This window comes from Cibotium barometz, chromosome 44 (assembly GCF_041138505.1).
Source record: "Cibotium barometz isolate CiBa-2024 chromosome 44, ASM4113850v1, whole genome shotgun sequence".
NCBI classification, from domain to species: domain Eukaryota; kingdom Viridiplantae; phylum Streptophyta; class Polypodiopsida; order Cyatheales; family Cibotiaceae; genus Cibotium; species Cibotium barometz.
In genome coordinates this window covers 23,680,365-23,699,027 of record NC_141089.1, presented here as the reverse complement: position 1 = coordinate 23,699,027, position 18,663 = coordinate 23,680,365, and the positions used below count along the sequence as shown (strand labels likewise).

Sequence of the window (18,663 nt, the reverse complement as noted above, 5' to 3'; positions counted from 1 at the left end):
GCTATATACTCGATGACCAAAATTGCATAAAGTAGTTGCATACAAGCTCAAACAAAGATGTGAGCTGACCAAAATATGTATGTACAAGAGAAAATACATGGGAAAGGCCACTCTATGCTGCAGAGCCCTCACTCAGGGGTCAGGCATTGGTCCTTGCACGAAAACCATATAAGACGCTTTTTTTTGGTATACAAAACAACGATCTAACATGACATGGCAAAGCAAGTATACAAATAATAAGGTTAAGGCTTACCACACTTACCTATCTGTAATGCGCCCCCAATTGAGGTTGGCACCTTCTCGCTCAAGCTTCTCCAAAAGGAAGTACCTGTTATGGCGGCAAGCAATGTCCTCCTCTTCTCCCGTTGCCGGTCGACCAACGACTTGATTCTAAAAGTACCAAAATAACAAGATAAGCATTGATACTTACAAAGTAGACATGGAATGCATCCCAACGGCCACTTCGAAGGTGAGAGCTTCCTACGCTCCATTTGGGCTTTCACGCATCCTCTTGTTGCTTGTAGCATTGGGGATTTCTTGCATGCTTTTGCTTCTCCTCATTCCAATCCTCGGTGCTCATGTACCAAGGCTTCTTACCCGCTACCTTCACTCTCCTAGTCATATCTCCCCGCCAATGTTTCATGACATCCACCATGTGGTCCTTTATCCACCTTATGGAGATGACATCACTACCGAGACGGCGGACGGCTTGTACTCATCCTTGATTTGATTAATGACTCTATCTTTCTTATCTTTATCCAATTTTTCCATAAAGTCATAAAATCATTTGCAAAGACAATGTGGCAAAGCTCACGGATGCGGCTCTTCATCTCTTGCCCGACATTATCCAAAATCACATTGCCATTGATAATTGTGTAATATTTTTTCCCATCGGCGGGTGTGGGCTATGTGTCGAAACGTCGATGATCACGAGCGTGGAGTGCTTCTGGCGCTAGATGGGGAAGGATGCTCACGTGGGGGCATAGACCCATCCGTGCCTCCACTTGGACAACAACCACCTCCACCTCCACTACTCGAGTGTTGTCCTCTGCGAGTGGATGAGCGACATGAGGGAGGGGTTCTAGCGGCTCTTTGTGGGGGTTCTACAGGTGAATTAGGGTTAGCGATGGTGGTGCCCGATGGTGCGGCTGAAGTGCCCGCCCCTCTCCCAAAATATTATTGTGCCATCGCTCTTTGCTCGGGCGTGGCTTGTGCTAAAAAACCCATAAACTGGTCAAGCAACATGGCATATAGAGAGAAGGATGGAGAGTAAGCTGGTGTCTCATATGGAGTGCGAGCATGTTTCTACACACACATAACAAAGCCCACATGGGCACTTTAATAAGAGCATACACATGAATAAGAGAACACATCATCTCACAACACACAACACACGCACATGCAACCAAGAGGAGAGGGAAGGGAGGGAAAAGAAGGAGGCAAACCTGCTTGAGTGGTAAGAGGTGGAGCAGAGCTTAGGAGAGAGAGAGAACCTGCAAAACAAAGAAAAACAAAAAAAATAAAAACATTCATTATCCCTCAACACATACACACACATCTCGCAACCAAGAGGAGAGAGGAGGGAGGGCTCAGAAAGGAGGCATACATGCTTGGAAGGTTGGAGGTGGAGAACAGCTTGGGAGAGAGAGAGAGAACCTGTAAAACAAAGAACAAAAGAAAAAACAAAAACATTCATTATCCTTCAACACACACACACAAACACACACATCTCACAACCAAGAGGAGAGGGGAAGGGAGGGAGGGCAAAGAAGGAGGCAAACCTGCTTGGAAGGTAAGGAGGTGGAGAAGAGCTTGGGAGAGAGAAAGAACCTGCGAAACAAAGAAGAAAGCAAAAAAACAAGAAAATTACCCCTAATTACACACAAAAATATTTTACAGCACATGTACATGTAACCAAGAGGAGAAGGGAGTGAGGGCAAAGGAGGCATACCTGATGAGTGAGGAAGCAAAACACACGCGTGAAACAAAAACGCAGAAAAAAGAGAGGTTTTGTTTTACTGTAAAAACCTGCACCGTTGATATATGCGTCGAAATAACCATGGAAAAAAGCATCGAAATCAGGGTGGAAAAAAGCGTCGAAAAGTCACTGTGGAAAATAGCGTAGAAATAAGCATCAAAAAAATAAATTTTCCACGCTCTTTTCGACATTCTTTCGATGACCTTTTTGATGCTTATTTCGACGATCACTACTTTTCATTCAAATTCAAAATCTTTCCACATCTTGCGCATCCCCAACATTTCAAACTACCTATCACCAATTACCACCCTCCACAAATACTTAAGGGAGGATTCCGCTCTAAAAATAAGCATTCGTTTCCATTGCAAATCAATATGGAAACCATGGACGACGCCACACCCTCAAATTTTGTTGATTTAGAGAAGACACTTTGCCCATGTACTCGCTGCAAATACCAAGTGGCTCGACGTGGAGGAATTTGCAATGATCATACAAAAAAATGGAGAATATTTTTGATGGAGCGATTGGAACATCTAATTAGTGGCAATGCGTGCTTCAACAATGATGAACTAGTGGATATTTGGCCTGAACGATGGAGACCATCAAGAGTAGCCACAAACGAGGTGATCCAACAACCCAAGGAACTTGAGGCAGATTCGGAGCAAATACTAGAACATGATATGGATGACATGATAAATGCCTTACACGATGGAACAGAAGATCGAAGTTTGGAACACAAAGGGGTAGAAGAAAACACATAACTATGCAGGCTTGCTCATCTTTCACTATATCGTGGAGCACATGTGTCTATTTTACGTGTTTGCCTATCCATATTGAACTTGCAATCGATTTTTAGATGGTCTATCAAGCGTAAGTGATGATATCATATGCAATTAGTGAGTTATGTACCTTTATATGCATTTTCTTATCCTAACTATTTTGTGTAACAGCTTATTGAAACATCAAATATTGCCAGAAGATAATGAGGTGCCAGTGGATTGTAGTCGAGCAAAAGCAATGTTGCACTCGACTGGCATGGACTACAACACACACCATGCTTGTCCAAATGATTGTATTCTTTATCGACAAGAATATAACAACACAATACAATGTCCGCATTGTGGTACATTGAGATATAGACAAGATGTGTAAGGAGAAAGGGTACGAGCAAACATTTTACGACACTTTCCCATCATCCCTCAGATTAAAACAATGTTCAAGTGCAAATCCATTGTAGGATTGATGACTTGGCACCGTAACACTAGGTCCACAGATGGTGTTATGCATGTGCCCGCAGATTCCCCTGCATGGAAGCACATTGAAGAGAAGTGGGTAGCCTTTCAGGAGGTGGCTCACCATATTTGACCCGGACTAGCAATGGATGGAGTGAATCCATTTGGTCTATGAAGTTCATCATGGAGTACATGGCCTGTTTGTCTAGTTAACTATAATCTTCCACCATGGCTAGCGACATCTTTTATTGTCTTTATAGTTCCTAGAAAGTACAAGGTGAAAAACATGGATGTGTATAGGGAAAGGGATCCTAACAGGATTTGGAGAGAACTTATGATTTACAAGAGGTTCAATGCATGCACCACTTATGGGCCCAAAATAGAGGAGATGGAAAGGTGAAGCTACCAAAAGCACCTTGGGTCATGACAAAGGAAGAGCAACATCATGTAAAGAAGTGCATTAGTGAGTTTCCTACCCCTACAGGATGCATGCATTGCTTGAAGGAACATTTACAAAAAGGACGATGAGCTTAGTGGCTTGAAGAGTCATGATTGGCATAAATTCTTGCAATTCGTGCTTCCTATAGCCATCAAGGATTGCCTCAACGATGACATTAGAGTAACAATTTTCAAAATTGGTGCAGTGGTGCGTTGAATATCAAGGAAAGAGATTAGTAGAGACACATTGGAAGCAACACGGTTAAACTCCATCGAGGCTATTACAATGGCTGAGAAATACTTTCCAACAAGTATTTTAACCATTCAATTGCACTTGCTAGTTCATGTGGTTGATGAAGTTGATGTGGTGACTGGGGTTGTCCATAATCAATGGATGTTTTTCTTGGGGAGATTTATAAAGACACTTAAAGGATTTGTTCGTCAAAGAGCTCATCCTGAAGGTAGTATGGCAGCGGGATGGCTTGTTCAAGAATCACTTGTATATATAACTAAATTTCTTAGTACGTCTAATCCCGATATGCCAAGGTTATGGACACAAGAAGAAGATGATCGACTAGTTGGGGAAGAGCCACAAGGGAAAGGCCTTGTGAGAACAATGGATGTAGCATTGCGTGAGAAGATCAATAAATTTTACATCTTAAACTCACATGCTATGGAGAAATGGATCGAGAGATATAACTTGGTGAAGGTTGAAAGGGACCAACCTCGTTTAAGTTTTAGAAGGAGTCAAACAACCTGCACACTACTGTACCCAACAGAATTTGCACTTCTTCCAGACTTTCCTTCCAGACTTTCCTTCTAATAAATGGCTCGAGCAAACCATACTACAAGCTAAACGCAATGGTGAATTAATAAGTGATGAGGAGGATGAGCTTGCATATGGTTGTGATTTCCATGTATGTGAGTTAGAGATATCTACGTATTGTCTTTTATGTTGTGCTTTCGCGAATTTATACAATAAAAGTACTTATTTATTGTGCTTGCAGTATCGTAGATTTGGGGAAATTTGGTCACACGGACGTCACTTTCAAGTAGGAGGAATAGATAAAAAGAGAACAACATTTGATTGTGGTGTGAAGGTTAATTTCATGCCAGAAAGTCCTTCAAGTGCAAGTGATGGAAATACTGAAGTAGGCATGCTAGATTATTGTGGAACAATCCAAGATATTATCAAGGTTAGATTCAAAAAGTTTGATATGTTCATTTTTGATGTGAAATGGTTCAAGTTGGTAACTCAAAGGGTGCAAGTAACTGCACGCAAAGACAAGTGTGGATTTCTTCAAGTAGACTGCACAAAGATATGGACTGGCCAAAGGGACACGTTTGTGCTACCAGAGCACTTTGAGCAAGTCATCTTTGTGGAAGACCCGACAGATCATAAATGGTTATTTGTGATCCAAATAAATCCACGTGGAAAACAAATATTTGAAGAGGTGAAAATAGCAGTTGACTGTTTGCCAGATGCTGAGAGGAACTCTCCCCAGATCATGTGATGGTTGAGCATACACCACTAGCACCTATTGAACAACAAGAAGAACAAAAAGAAGACATACTAGTTGAGGAAGTAAGTGAGGCTCACACGGGATTAGGATCTGAAGGTGTACTCATTGAGCAAATACATCTTGAATGAGAAATAAACACTAGAGATAATCCAGAAGAAGAAGAGATTAAAGCTAAGTATGATCATGATACATCGACAGCTCTCATGCTAGAGCTAGAAGAGGATGATGACATGGATGAATTACCTTCTACTACTACAAGAAAATTGGTTCCACCAATTGACAACGATGATGGAGTATTTCTAGAAATAGATTTATTTGGAGCCATGGATCTCACTAAGGACGAGCAAGTTGATGATAAACTTTAATTTCATTGTAAAAAACAGAGCACTTTCTTAATTGCACCTTAGTGATGAGGAGGAGGAGCTAGCTTTTTTTCTCCTTCAAAGAGCATGATGGAAGTTATATCCTCCTCTCTCCCTCGCCCCCCCCCTCTCCCTCTCTCTCTCTCTCTTTATCTCTCTTTCTCTCTGATCTCTCTCTCTAGCTTTCTCTCTCTCTCTCTCTCTCTCTCTCTCTCTCTCTCTCTCATAGACACATATGCTTGCAAAGAGGTAGAAAGAGAAGGCTAAAACACACACACCCCAGGATAGAAGCTAGCAAATATTATATATATATATTCATTTTTTTTATAAAAAAAATTCAACTGTTATTTCGACACCTGTTTCCACGTATATTTCGACGCCTTTTCCACGCATATTTCGACGTCTATTTCGCCCCACATATCAACGATGTGACCAGGCGTGGAAACTTATAAGCGTCGAAAAACAATGATTCTCTTGTAGTGGAAATTGAGATGGAAGAAAAATTCATCGATTGTTTTGTTTAATTGTAGGCGATTGCTCGTTACATAGAATCCATGCGGTTGAGTCACACCTTTCCATTATTATTAATTATTAAAGAAAATTAATTAATGATCAAGGGTCTATTCTCACACCCGGGTGCTCTTGAAAGAATATTAATTGATGATCCAGGGTCTATTCTCACACATTTAGGTGCTCTTCCATCAGCATAATCATTTGATAAAATTGTTATGCCTTGTGTGAAAATTTCCCAAAACTTCGAAAATCAATTGAGTTTGAGAATCAAACAAAGGTAACCTAATTAAGCATTCACTTGTGTAACATCTCAATCAAAACCATGTTTGGAAACACCTTCCGATTCCCAATTTGCACTTTCATACATTTTATTTCTTGTTTACAAACGTGTTTATGACGTGCATGTGTAAATACACTCTTGATTTGTATCACAAGATTGAATTTATATGAGTTGTAGCCAATGACTAATCCTAAGGCAGGGTTTGGGAGACCCAGACAGAGTCAATGTTTTTGATCTTGTTTCTTCTAATTAACGTGGGTTTGGAGGAGCTGGTCCTAAGGTTTCCAGTGGCATCATACTCCAACTTCTCCAGCGAAGGGAAACACCGATTTGTCATTGGCGGCTGTTACCATCCGCACCCCATCTCCCTCCAATCCCACACCGCCCCCAACATCCGCGGTCCAAACTTTGGCGGTGGATGTTGCTATGAGTTTCGCTTTGCCCTCTACTTGGGCCTATTTGTCAGCTTCGATCTTGATTTTGTTTGCGTATATGATGTCCTTAACAACCCAAAGGGTCTGTGCCAATAATTTCAACAAACCACAAATGAATAAAAGCACCCATCATTTATATATATATTGAAAACATCGACACAGAGCTTAGATCAATTGCTCCTACTTATAACAGCACCGTGAGCAGCAATGAAGTACGTCATTCAATTGTTTTATTGACATGTAGAGTGATGATATTAGACAAGACAATGAAGATGATGACCAGGATGATGAGGAGTAACTATGGGAAGACGAGCCATCAACCACTCTATGTTTTTCCCCTTGTGTAATGTTTTGGCCCTTGTGATTTTGTGTCTTCTCATTTACTTTGTATGCCATTATTGATCTTGTGGTCAACCTTCCTTACTTGGCCATTCATTTTAACTTTGCATCTCACAACGCCTTGATGTATATACAATTCTGAATATAATGCAAAACTTGTGACTTATTCTTTTTGGGAGAGTCTCTCTCACACACACACACAACCCGGGGCAGCAGACTGGGGACATATTGAGTATGGTTGGTACATGCGGTAGTAAATTTGCACGTATAATCATATATTAGTGATGCTACCAACTATTGCACCAGCGATCGACAAGTTCAAAAATCTATCAAAAATCGCTACTAGTTTAGATGCTAGTTCAGATTTCTCTCCTTGTAGGTGGAGCTTTTAGAACGTAAAAACATAACTACTTTTTCATGGCCATGAAAATCATAGAAATAGCGATAAAGCTAATGTGTTGTATTAACATGGGATCATGTGAATTTCACCAAAAGAAGGGAATTGGTTCACCAAAAGAAGGGAGCTAGTTTACAATGAAAAATGCTAGTTTTTCATGTTGTGAAAACTAAACTCTAGTTTTTCACCTCACAAGGTGTTACACATTAAGCATCAAAATTGCATCTACATGGTTATCTCACTTCATCCTGGGTGCCAAAAAGCCAAAATAATCTTGACCTTGACACCATGAAAAATTTAACTCATTTTTCATGCCATAAAGGGTCATTTAAAAAATCACCATCCTACACCAAGGAGGCTATGTAGCTTCATCATGCACGTACAACGAAGCCTAAATAAGCTTACTTGAGTTTTTCACACCACACAAAGGATCTTTTAAAGGGATTACTGAAATCATCAAGGAACCTTCACAAGTTATGCCCAAGTGACCACATGATATCACCTTGAAAATCTATTGATTTTCACACCATGAAGATATCTTGATTTTCTTGCCCATGAAAAAGTCACTTAAATCGCTTGAAAAGTGTAATCGATTGTCTTTACCTTTGCCACTACTTTCTACTCTATTCGACAACCCAAAACCTCACTAACAAAATGGGACCCCTCAAATTCACAATAGAACCCACTCTTAAGAATAATGTTGCCAAGACGATTGAATTATTTCATTAGCCTCTCCAATGGTTTTGACTTTAAGAGCAACTACATCAAGAGTCTCAATGACTCACTGTCACACACTTCATTATATGTATGCTTGTCTATATACGCTTGAAAGGGCACTTCATTGTATATATGCTTGTAAGACCACTTATATTGAATTCACTTCATTGTATGTATGTATGTAAATGTAAAAACATTTAAATGCAAGTGCAAGAGCCCTTAAATGCATTTCAGTGTATATACGCTTGTATGACACTTAAATAAATTGTATATCTATGGGTGGAAGCATATTAACCTGTTACAAAATAACATGTCCATGGACATTGCTAACTAGTACAATTTCTTAGCATTACCTCCTCTTTTTGTTTGACAACATTACCTCCTCTTTTTAAATGGTTATATGAAGAATTGTTTTTTTTTCTTTTGGGCTGTTACGGTGGTTATGTGGGGTGAAGTGGGCCATTCAACATGCCCCTCTCCCTCTCTCTCTTTTCTTGGAAATGTGGTCTCTCTCTCTCAATCTTTCTCTCTCTCTCTCTCTCTCTCTCTCTCTCTCTCTCTCTCTCTCTCTCTCTCTCTCTCTCATTGAAGCTCTTGCATGCTATATCTGTACTCGTGCAACTCTAGCTTGTGTGTCTTTGTCTGTGTTTTCTTGTCACAGCATCTCTCTCTCTCTCTCTCTCTCTCTCTCTCTCTCTCTCTCTCTCTCTCTCTCTCTCTATGCTTCTCTTCTTTTTTTTTCAATTGCTAGATAGTGCATTTCTCTACTTTTCTCCCTCTCTCTTGCCCTCTTCTTTGCAAGCTTCTCACATTGCAAATCATGATCAACAACACGGTTGGATTGTTAGAGGAAATTTCCAATGCAGTAATTAGACAATATGAAGCTTTTTTTTTTTTAAAGAGAGCAACGGGCACAAAACAAACTAAAGAGACAGACTAAAGAAGTGAATAGTGGTGCAGTTGTTGATGAGCAACGAAAACGTAGGATATGCAGTGAAATAGTGAAATGCTTCATGGACCAAACAGCAGGAATGGAACGCGAGGCCAAGTGGGACATATTCAATCAGATGGTTCAACATCCAATGATCTTGGCACTGTAAGACAAATCATCACGAGAGGAGGCTGAAGTCCAAGCAGCCATTGTGGCTAATGTTTGCAACACATTGGCTAGTGTTAAACAACCAAAATCTAAGGAGGAGCTATTTCTCAGGAGAAGCACGTTGTCTATGTTGATGAAATGTGATGGGTCTGCATCTCGCGATCTACAAGTTTCCAAGATCTCAAGGGTCATTAAGGTTCGAAGGAGCACCTTGTATTCACAACAGATCTCGTTTACATAGTGAATCTCTTGATGATACTACTAGAATGTTCTCATTGGATACTTGTTGGAAGCAACAATGTACTAGCCGCATTTCCCAAAAAATCAAGGAGCTTGTGTACTCCTTTTGGGAAAATGAGACACGAGTGTTCTCGAATAAGAGGGATGTGTGCCAAAAGAGGATTGGGAGAAAGACATTTATCAAGCATCCAATACACTTTCTAGACAAGACACAGGTATTGACTCAAACAGTATTCTTGTATGCAGTTGAATGTTGCATTACCCACACTATTAGCATTAAAAATAGCATTGGGATATTGTTGGTCATGCTTGTCATTAATAATTTTTTGCTGATTAGTTACACATGTAGCATTGGTATGTTGCTAGTCATGCTAGTTACTTCAAATTTTATATGCTTCATAGCACTGCAAATAACATTGGTAAGGTGTTGCTCATCTACTAGTTTGATTTAGCAATGTGCTTGTAGTGCTACAAGTACCATTGGTACCATTGTGCACACTAGTGCCTAGCACAATTTTGTAGTTAAGAAGCAATATCTACTAATGGTCTAGAGCTAGCTAACATTACTATACTAATAACTAGCACTAGCTGGCTGTGTTATATTGAGAACTAGCACTCTTGTACCGCTAACTTATGTAGCATTGTTAAAATATTAACTATACACTACTATTTTGCACTATACCATTGTGCTAGTCTTAACTAGCATAACCTAACACTATCATGTTGATAACTAGCACTATTAATACTACTTTACTTATAACTAGCATTATTATACTGCTACACCAAGCATTGGCTTGCAAGTTAATATTTCTAACTATAATTGCTAGCACACATTTCTAGAAAGTAGCACTACTAAGAGACTGCTAATTAGCATTGTTGGCAAACACTACTAACACACACCACTTCTAGGACACACTACTAACTAGCATTGCTAACTACTAGCAGTATTACTTAGCACTAGTAACTACTAGCTCTATGCTAAAAGTATTGCTATCTAGCAACACTGCTAATAGCATTGCTAACATAACTACTGACTAGCACTATTAATAGAAACTGCTTACTACTAGCACTGTTGGCAAACACTACTAACACACCACTTCTAGGACACACTGCTAACTACTAGCAGTATTACTTAGCACTAGTAACTACTAGCACTGTGATGATAGTATTGTCATTGTGCTAATAGTATTGATATCTATTAGCATTGCTAACATAACTGCTAACTAGCACTATTAATATAAACTGCCTAGTAGCACTGTTAATTAAATTGCTAACATACACTGGTAACTAGTACTGCTAACTAGTACTAGAGTAAGCAACGGTGTGGGTTGTAGTAGAAACAATCACTGCTAACACATGCTACTAAATAGCACTATCTAATTAGTCACTATTAACATTACTATTAAGTTGCTAATGATTTTCTTTTTTGGTTTTATGGAGGTGGAGTTATTTCAACGATTCAAAGCATAACATATGTACTGCAAAATTCAGCTTCGATCTTTTGAGTGCTTGAAGCCCTTTTTTGTAATAAAATTGAAGGATTTGAATGCGTGTTGTATCTATCATGTGCAACTGTGCTATTTCAAGGATTCCTTCAACCAAACACGCTCTCTCCATAAATCTTCATGTCAGTGCAAGTGCAATGTTTGCAATAATTTAGACCCAAGTAGTGCATGCATTCCATCTACTTACACATACAAAAGTGTCACAACACTCTGGGAGTCCATCCTATGCCCAAAATAAGCTGAAGCAATATTTCACCATTGAAAGTGTCTCATAGGCGACTGCAATAGTTGCGGAGTAAAGAAATTACCATGTTGTCTGGCAGAGATGGTGGATAATCAAGAACATAATATTTTTGTGAAGGTATTCAAAAATGTGGAGGTAGATAATAAGCAGGGGAGTAAGAAAAAAAAGAAAAGATCTTGTATGCATAGAGATGAGCACGAGTGTTTTGGGAGGTGAAGGTAAAAGATGTGGATAGAAAGAATCAACTCTTATGCTTTCCAGCCACCTTAGTGACATTAGCGGCCTTACATTTTCTATAATGCGTATGAAATATCTTGTGCAATGTAATGTCCTCATCAGGGTTGCTTGCCACGTTATTTAAGTCATTAGTGGCTTCAGCAATGGTATCATCTACAATGACCTTTCCCTCTACATTCATAGCATCATCAAACTGCATAGGATCCTTTTCAAAATTGGACTCTTCAAGATTCCATAGCCTCAAAGGCATGTGCTTCCTTCATCTCCACATCCTCTAGTCCATGTGTATCTTGTCATCATCTTTGGCGTTGTTGGTGCCCTCCTTCTCCTTCATTTGCACACAATCAACTTTATGAGCTGTTTTGCATGAGACTTTTCTACAATAGACTTTCCTGCATAGAAAAAGAGTACATCACATCATTAATATAAAGAAAAAAGCAAAGGTTACATTAGATCAGTGAAAAGTAGAGCTAATATACTAGCACTTTCATGGTGCTAACTTCATACTACTAACCAATAATCTACCAAGGACTACCATTCTGCTAACTACCACTTTCATGCTGATAACTATCATTGTGATATTATTATCAAGCATTCATTGATAAAAAGCACTATGATACTACTGATATTATTATCAAGCATTCATTGATAAAAAGCACTATGACACTATGATTCTGCTAACTACCACTTTCATGTTGTGATAACTATCATTGTGATATTATTATCAAGCATTCATTGATAAAAAGCACTATGATACTACTAACTAGCACTATCATTATCCACCTATGTTTCATTGCTAACTAGCAGTATTGTGTTGCTAACTAGCACAAATAGTTTAAACTATTTGATAACTAGGACTATCATTCTGCTAACTAGCACTTTCATGGTGCTAACTACATACTTCTAACCAATAATTGTTTTGCTAACAAGGACTACCATTCTGCTAACCAGCACTTTCAAGATGATAACTATCATTGTGATATTGTGATCAAGCAGTCACTCATAGCTAGCACTATGATACTACTAACTAGCACTATCATTATCCATTGCTAACTAGAAGTGTTATGTTGCAAAGTAGCACAAATAGTTTACTAACTAAAATGGTTTGATAACTAGTACTATCATTCTGCTAACTAGCACTTTCATGGTGCTACTATATACTACTATTCACATTGTTTGCTAACTAGGACTACCATTCTGTTAACTACCACTTTCATGCTGCTAACTATCATTGTGATATTATTAGCAAGCACTCATTGCTAGCTAGAACTATGTCATTGCTAACTAGCACTATGTCAGTGCTATAACTAGCACTCATTGCTAACTAGCTAGCATCGATTACTAATTAACACTATGTAATTTCTAGCTAACACTATGTCATTGATAACTAGTAAGAACATAGTGCAAACTAGCACTACCATACTGATGACTAGCACTCTTCAACTCTTAACTAGAAATCTAGGCTAAGTATCACTATCATACTGCTAGATAGTAGTATGATAGTGCTAAATAGCAATAGTAGTAGTGTTTCATTGCTAAGTAGTAGTATTTTACTGCTAAAAAAGCCAACAAAGGAGTCAATATATTGCAAACAAGGAATTTACCTATGCAGGCAGGTATTCCATGATCATAATCACTCACAACCATGGACTTGGCTAATGATGGGATGGGTTGTTACAAAGTAGGAAATTAGAATCCCTACAACAACCATCCATCAGGCAAGTTGTTGCAAAGCACAATAGATGATAAGGGTGTTTGCATGGCAAAACCACCATCGCCATGAAGTCCTCTGCCTGAAGTGAAGACCCGCACCCAACACGTATTATCCAACTATAAACAGAGAGAGGTAGTAGTCTGAACATTTGCTTGAGGTAGGGGTGGCACAATGGAAACATTATTTCCATTTAGTAGGTGACTGGATATCTCTTTTACGAGCATGCATTGGCCTTCAAGGCGTCAGATAGTCCGAGTCTTTTCTGCATGGTCAATCTACATGAAGACATGATAAGAAATACATCAATTAGGTGTCTGAAGAGAGATAAGAAAAATCAAAATATAATACTTTAGGTGAAACACAATGCCTACACGCATACCTCTAATGTAATGGCCTTGTCTAGGAAGTCAGGACTAGTGGCTTTTTCAACCAAAACACCTAGAAGCTGAAGTGTAGCTTTCGAGGAAGCTATGGTAGCTTCCAACTTTATGCGTGCTTCATCAACCTCATTCGTACATTCAGGTAGGGCTAATAATTGATCTTGGGCAGATAATAGAGTTTGCCGAATATTGTCGATGGCATCTGACGTGGCCTCGTTGCTCTTCTTCTAAACCCTTGCCTACTCCAAGCAAGCAGAAATACCCTGTAGGTCAGATTTTGCATGCATGACCATATCATTGAGTGAACTAACCAATCCCAAGGCCTTACTGGCATTCTCAAAGTCAATAGGGCATTCCAATTTAGCACCTCTTGTGACACTGGATGGTCCTGAATCTTGAGATATGTCATCGCCTTCATTTGAAGACATAGTACCTCTAGAGCAAAGGGCTTTTGCTCTTGAAGGTATGGTTTACCAAAGGTTTCCCAACCCGGATTCATTGCCCTCCATTTTCCAATTTGGCGCTACAAGAAGCCTTTGTCTTCCAGGTCCTTAACATGGTCCTCGGCAAAGCTGGCCCATGCTACAGTAATTGTTGATCTTCCCTCACCCTTTTTTCCCGGTGGACATTTATGAACCACATAGCCTTGTGCAAATGATAGGGTGATCTCCTGATTAGTGGGGGGTCACTGATATACCTTATGGTGGAATACCATCATTTCTTGGAATGCCTCTTCTCGAATCTCATTACATTTGACTCAATGCTTGGTGTAGTCTCTGGCCTCCTTGAAGATGGACAACCATTGATGTTCAGAGATTTTCTCATCCCTAAGTGTACAGGGATCGATTCTCTCCATACTCAAACCATATTCGTCATGAAACTCTTGCTTCGTCACACATAACTTCTTTTGTTTAGGGTAATCAACACATGGAGCCTTCCATCTTCTCACAGAGCATGCAACAAATATATGACACCTATTACAAGGGGGAAAATGGCATAGGCAACAACAAGCTTGTATGCAAAGCATGCAACATGCATGGTGCAACATACAAAGTTGTTTTTTTACACACACCCCCTATCACAGTTACTGCTAGAAATATTCGAAGGTGAGGAACCTGGAGACTTCATTATCAGAGACAAAGAAGCTCTACTTTCCATCTTGGCTCTATCATCAGGTGGCACAATAGGGTGGGATGGTTGATTTCAAGGAAATGGCAAGGGTGGAGACTAAAGAGGACGTGCAACAAGCCAAGCCGGTGATGCGAACACACAAACCCTCTCATGTTCTGGTCTAGAAATTGGCATAAGCAACAAGAGTGTATGCAATGCACGCAGCTTGCATTGTGCAACATGCAGAGAAGGAGAGAGGGAGAGAGACTTAGTTGATGCAGCCATGGTAGATTTCTTTGTTGGAGGGGGCGAAACACCGACTTCTTGAGATTTTGTGTTTCGCGCTGTTGTTACCGACTGAGGGCTGTTTGCTCTGCAAGTCTTGCTTCTCACTTCCTCTTCCCATGTTTGCCTACTCTCAGAAATTCCCAAGGGCCCCACAGGACCTAACTGCACAAAATCATGAAAGGGAGTTCTTTCACCTTCAACGTATGGCCATATGAGTATATCAAATTATTAAATGGAAATAAAAGACCTTTTTTTATTAATTTATATCAATACATAAAACTTTATATCAATTTATAGTGCTAACATTTTTTGCTAGCAAATTCATGCTAACTAACACCTAAAGTGTAACAAGTTAACATGCTTCCACCCCTATATGTAAGTGTAAGATCACTTAAATGCACTTCATTATATATATGTATGTAAGTGTAAGGGCACTTAAATGCACTAAAAAAAAGGCACATGGGACAAAGAATGTAGGCCGGACATATCTTCCTCAAGTTCGTTTGACAACAATAAGGAAACAATCAGCCAAAGAAGGTGCTATTATCTTACAATGTCTCAACATATTAAATGAGGAATTGAGATTCACGTTCACATTTTGATGATTATGTTTACATTCCTTTGAAATCCCTAGCTCTTCTCCTCCTTGCTAATAAGCCTTAGAACCGCACTATCCTTGACAATAAAACACTTTAACCCTACTTGTGATTTTCAATGAAGAAAATGAGAAAAATAAAATAATTAAAAAAAAGGATCTCACAAAGAGTTCATAAGAATAAAAATGCAGTCATTTGGTGAGGGCCCCCCTGACCCAATTAGGTGCTCCTACTAAACACTAACTTCTTTATTTACTAGCAAGCCTTCATGTTGAGTGTTCACTGTATGAAGAACATTAATAATAAGCTTCTTAATTTTTCCCACAGCAAAGTCTTCTACTTGATCACGAGGATGCAATCTACTTGATCAACGTCACGAAGGGGAGAATGTCAACCCGATGTGGGATTATTACTTCTTATTAATTAAAGATTTATAAGGGTCTATTCTCACATTCCCCCTTCTTAACTTTTCTTATTGATTTTATTGTCTAATTTTTTTGTGTTTTATTTTTATTTAGTTAGTATATTTTTTGTTAATTTATATATTTTTGATAATTTAATTTTAATTAAATTAATTTATATATTTTTGATAATTTAATATTAATTAAGATTTGTTTTTGGTTATAAAATTTGTTTTTTTTCCCGTCACACGTGCATCTTTAATTCTCTTGCTCATTTGTGTTCATTGTCTTCAAAGCATTGAAAGCATGCACAAACGATGTAGCAGTTTTGGAAGCCATTTCGATGACAAGCTGCTACTTCTCCCAGGATCAAGGCTGCAAAGCCATCTTTGCTCTCATACCATGTAGTATTTACACGATACGTACAGATAGAGCTAGAGGTATGGAGATGATGCGCAAAGTATAAAGTCATCGATTGTGTTGTTTAAGTGAAGCGATTGCTCGTGCGCACAGTCGAGATGGAAGATAAATTCATCGATTGTGTTGTTTAATTGAAGGTACAGAAGCCAGTGGGCTTGATCAGTCACACCTTTCCAATATTATTAATTATTAATGAATATTAATTGATGATCAAAGGTCTACCGGGTGCTCTTCTATGAGCATAATGCGCAAATACGCCTCTCGCAAGAGTGAATTTATATATGAGTTGAAGCCAATGAGACTAATCCTAATTAGGCAGGGTTTGGGAGACCGAGGATGAGCGTCGAAGCTCATCCATGCACACGGAAGCAAATCGTTTGATCTTCTTGCTCAAAGAGTTGTTTCTCCTAAGTAACGTGGGTTTGGAGGAGCTGGTCCTAAGAGTTCCAGTGGCATCATACTCCAACTTCTCCACCCTGAACGCGAAGGGAAACGCTGATTTGTCGTTGGCTGCTTTCACCGTCCACACCCCATCTCTCTCCGAGCCCACACCGCCCCCAACGTCCGCGGCCTCAACCTTGGCTGCTGTGAGTTTCGCTTTGCCCTCTACTTGGGCCTGTTTGTCGGCTTCGATCTTGATATTCTTTGCGTATATGATCTCCGTAACAACCCAAAGGGTCTGCCCCCTGCAGTAATAATTTCAACAGCACCCACAAATGAATAAAAGCATCGACACTGATCAGCTTAGTCGATCAGCGGCTGCTACTTATAACAGCGCCGCACGCAGCAATGAAGTAATTCATTCCGTGTGAAAAGCAAAAAATTAATTCATATGTACTTAAGGTTCGCAAAGTTTGAAAGCATATTTTTTATCAGATTCAATCCCCCCCAATTTAGTAGTACTGTAGTGAGCTGTGTACGAGCCATCATTATTTCACCTTTTGGAAGACCATCGCAGCTGAGGCTGTGATGTATCCGGCCTCCAATATGGAGGCTGATCGGCGCCGGGGTCGCTCGTCACCATCTGCATTAGAGTGTCCAGCATAACACGGTAGGACTTCACACCAGTGACAGTGCAGTTGACAGTCTTGGAGCCCTTCACGTCAAACTGTGCACTGCTCAAAGATCCGCCTGCGGTTATGGAGGCCAGCAACGAAGTGGAAGACTTAATGGAGGATTGGATATCGGCCATGCTCTCCGCCTTGAACAACATCATATTATATTCCAAGGCTGCACTACTGTCCTTAGTACGGCCATTATTAGCGGACTGCAATGCAATATCAGGCTTGATTATGAATTGATCATTCATTAGCATCGCCAAGCCCGCTCTTATGGGCTTCTCCACGTTCTCCTTCCAGCCTTTGCCGTTCTTCACGCCCACACTCAGCATGGAGCCTACTGGCCTGGCCATCATCGCCGGCTTAATGGAGTTGTGCCAAGGTAACCAGCTGCTCTCCCTCTCAATGAAGATATCAAGCGGCTGCACATCGCTAGACCAAGGGTCCAGCGGCACCGCATTATGGACCCTCCTCATATACTCCTCCCAACAGTGAACCATAATTCTTAAAAAAGGCAGGCTTCCAAGCGCAAATAGTTATAATTATGTAAGAGAGAATGCAATTATGTATTTCGGGTGGTAGAGATAGAATATAAATAGAAGCCGGGATCTTCATGAGATGAATGAAGGTGGAAGCTTTGATTTTCTTTTTCCTCGGAGCACCGACGAGGAGAAAAATTTGGCAAGACGAGGTCATCCACAGCGTTTCGTTTCTCAGTCAAGTGAAAGAAAAGCGTCATCATCATCTACAGCTTAGCCATATAAGTCAAGAGAAGGAAAACCGTGTGTGTGGAGAACTCTTCTAGCCTTATGACTTCGCTTCAATGACTCATACGTTGGCTTTCAAGTGAAACGCCGGTCCCATCACTAAGCAAAAACTTACTTGAGGCGGCTGGCTTTCTTTGAAATCTTCCAAGGTGCGCTTCCTATCAAGGTTACAATGGCCTTTCTTTCCAACCCCCAATTGTGATACCCATACTTACTCAAACTCCTTAAAACCCACAATTGTGAAACCCATACTTACTCAAGCTTACTCTTTTTTTTCTTTTTAAAACCCAGACTTACTTATATACTTGAGTTCACTTTTTGTTGACATTCCAAAGGTAGCTTCTTTGGAAGGTTAAAATGGGCTTTGAAACCCATTATTATCGCCTTCAAA

The 18,663-nt window shown here is 39.8% G+C and overlaps 1 protein-coding gene across 1 annotated transcript; it reads right to left on the bottom strand.

Moving 5' to 3' along the window:
- Window positions 1–16,642: 16,642 nt before the first annotated feature.
- Window positions 16,643–18,051, bottom strand: LOC147613101 (uncharacterized). The gene is made up of 2 exons (XM_086782030.1): window positions 17,386–18,051; window positions 16,643–17,133 (listed from the first exon to the last, which is right to left on the bottom strand). The coding sequence occupies exons 1-2, from the start codon at window positions 18,003–18,005 to the stop codon at window positions 16,755–16,757; spliced, it is 999 nt and encodes a 332-aa protein (XP_086638156.1). The 5' UTR covers window positions 18,006–18,051; the 3' UTR covers window positions 16,643–16,754.
- Window positions 18,052–18,663: the final 612 nt, after the last annotated feature.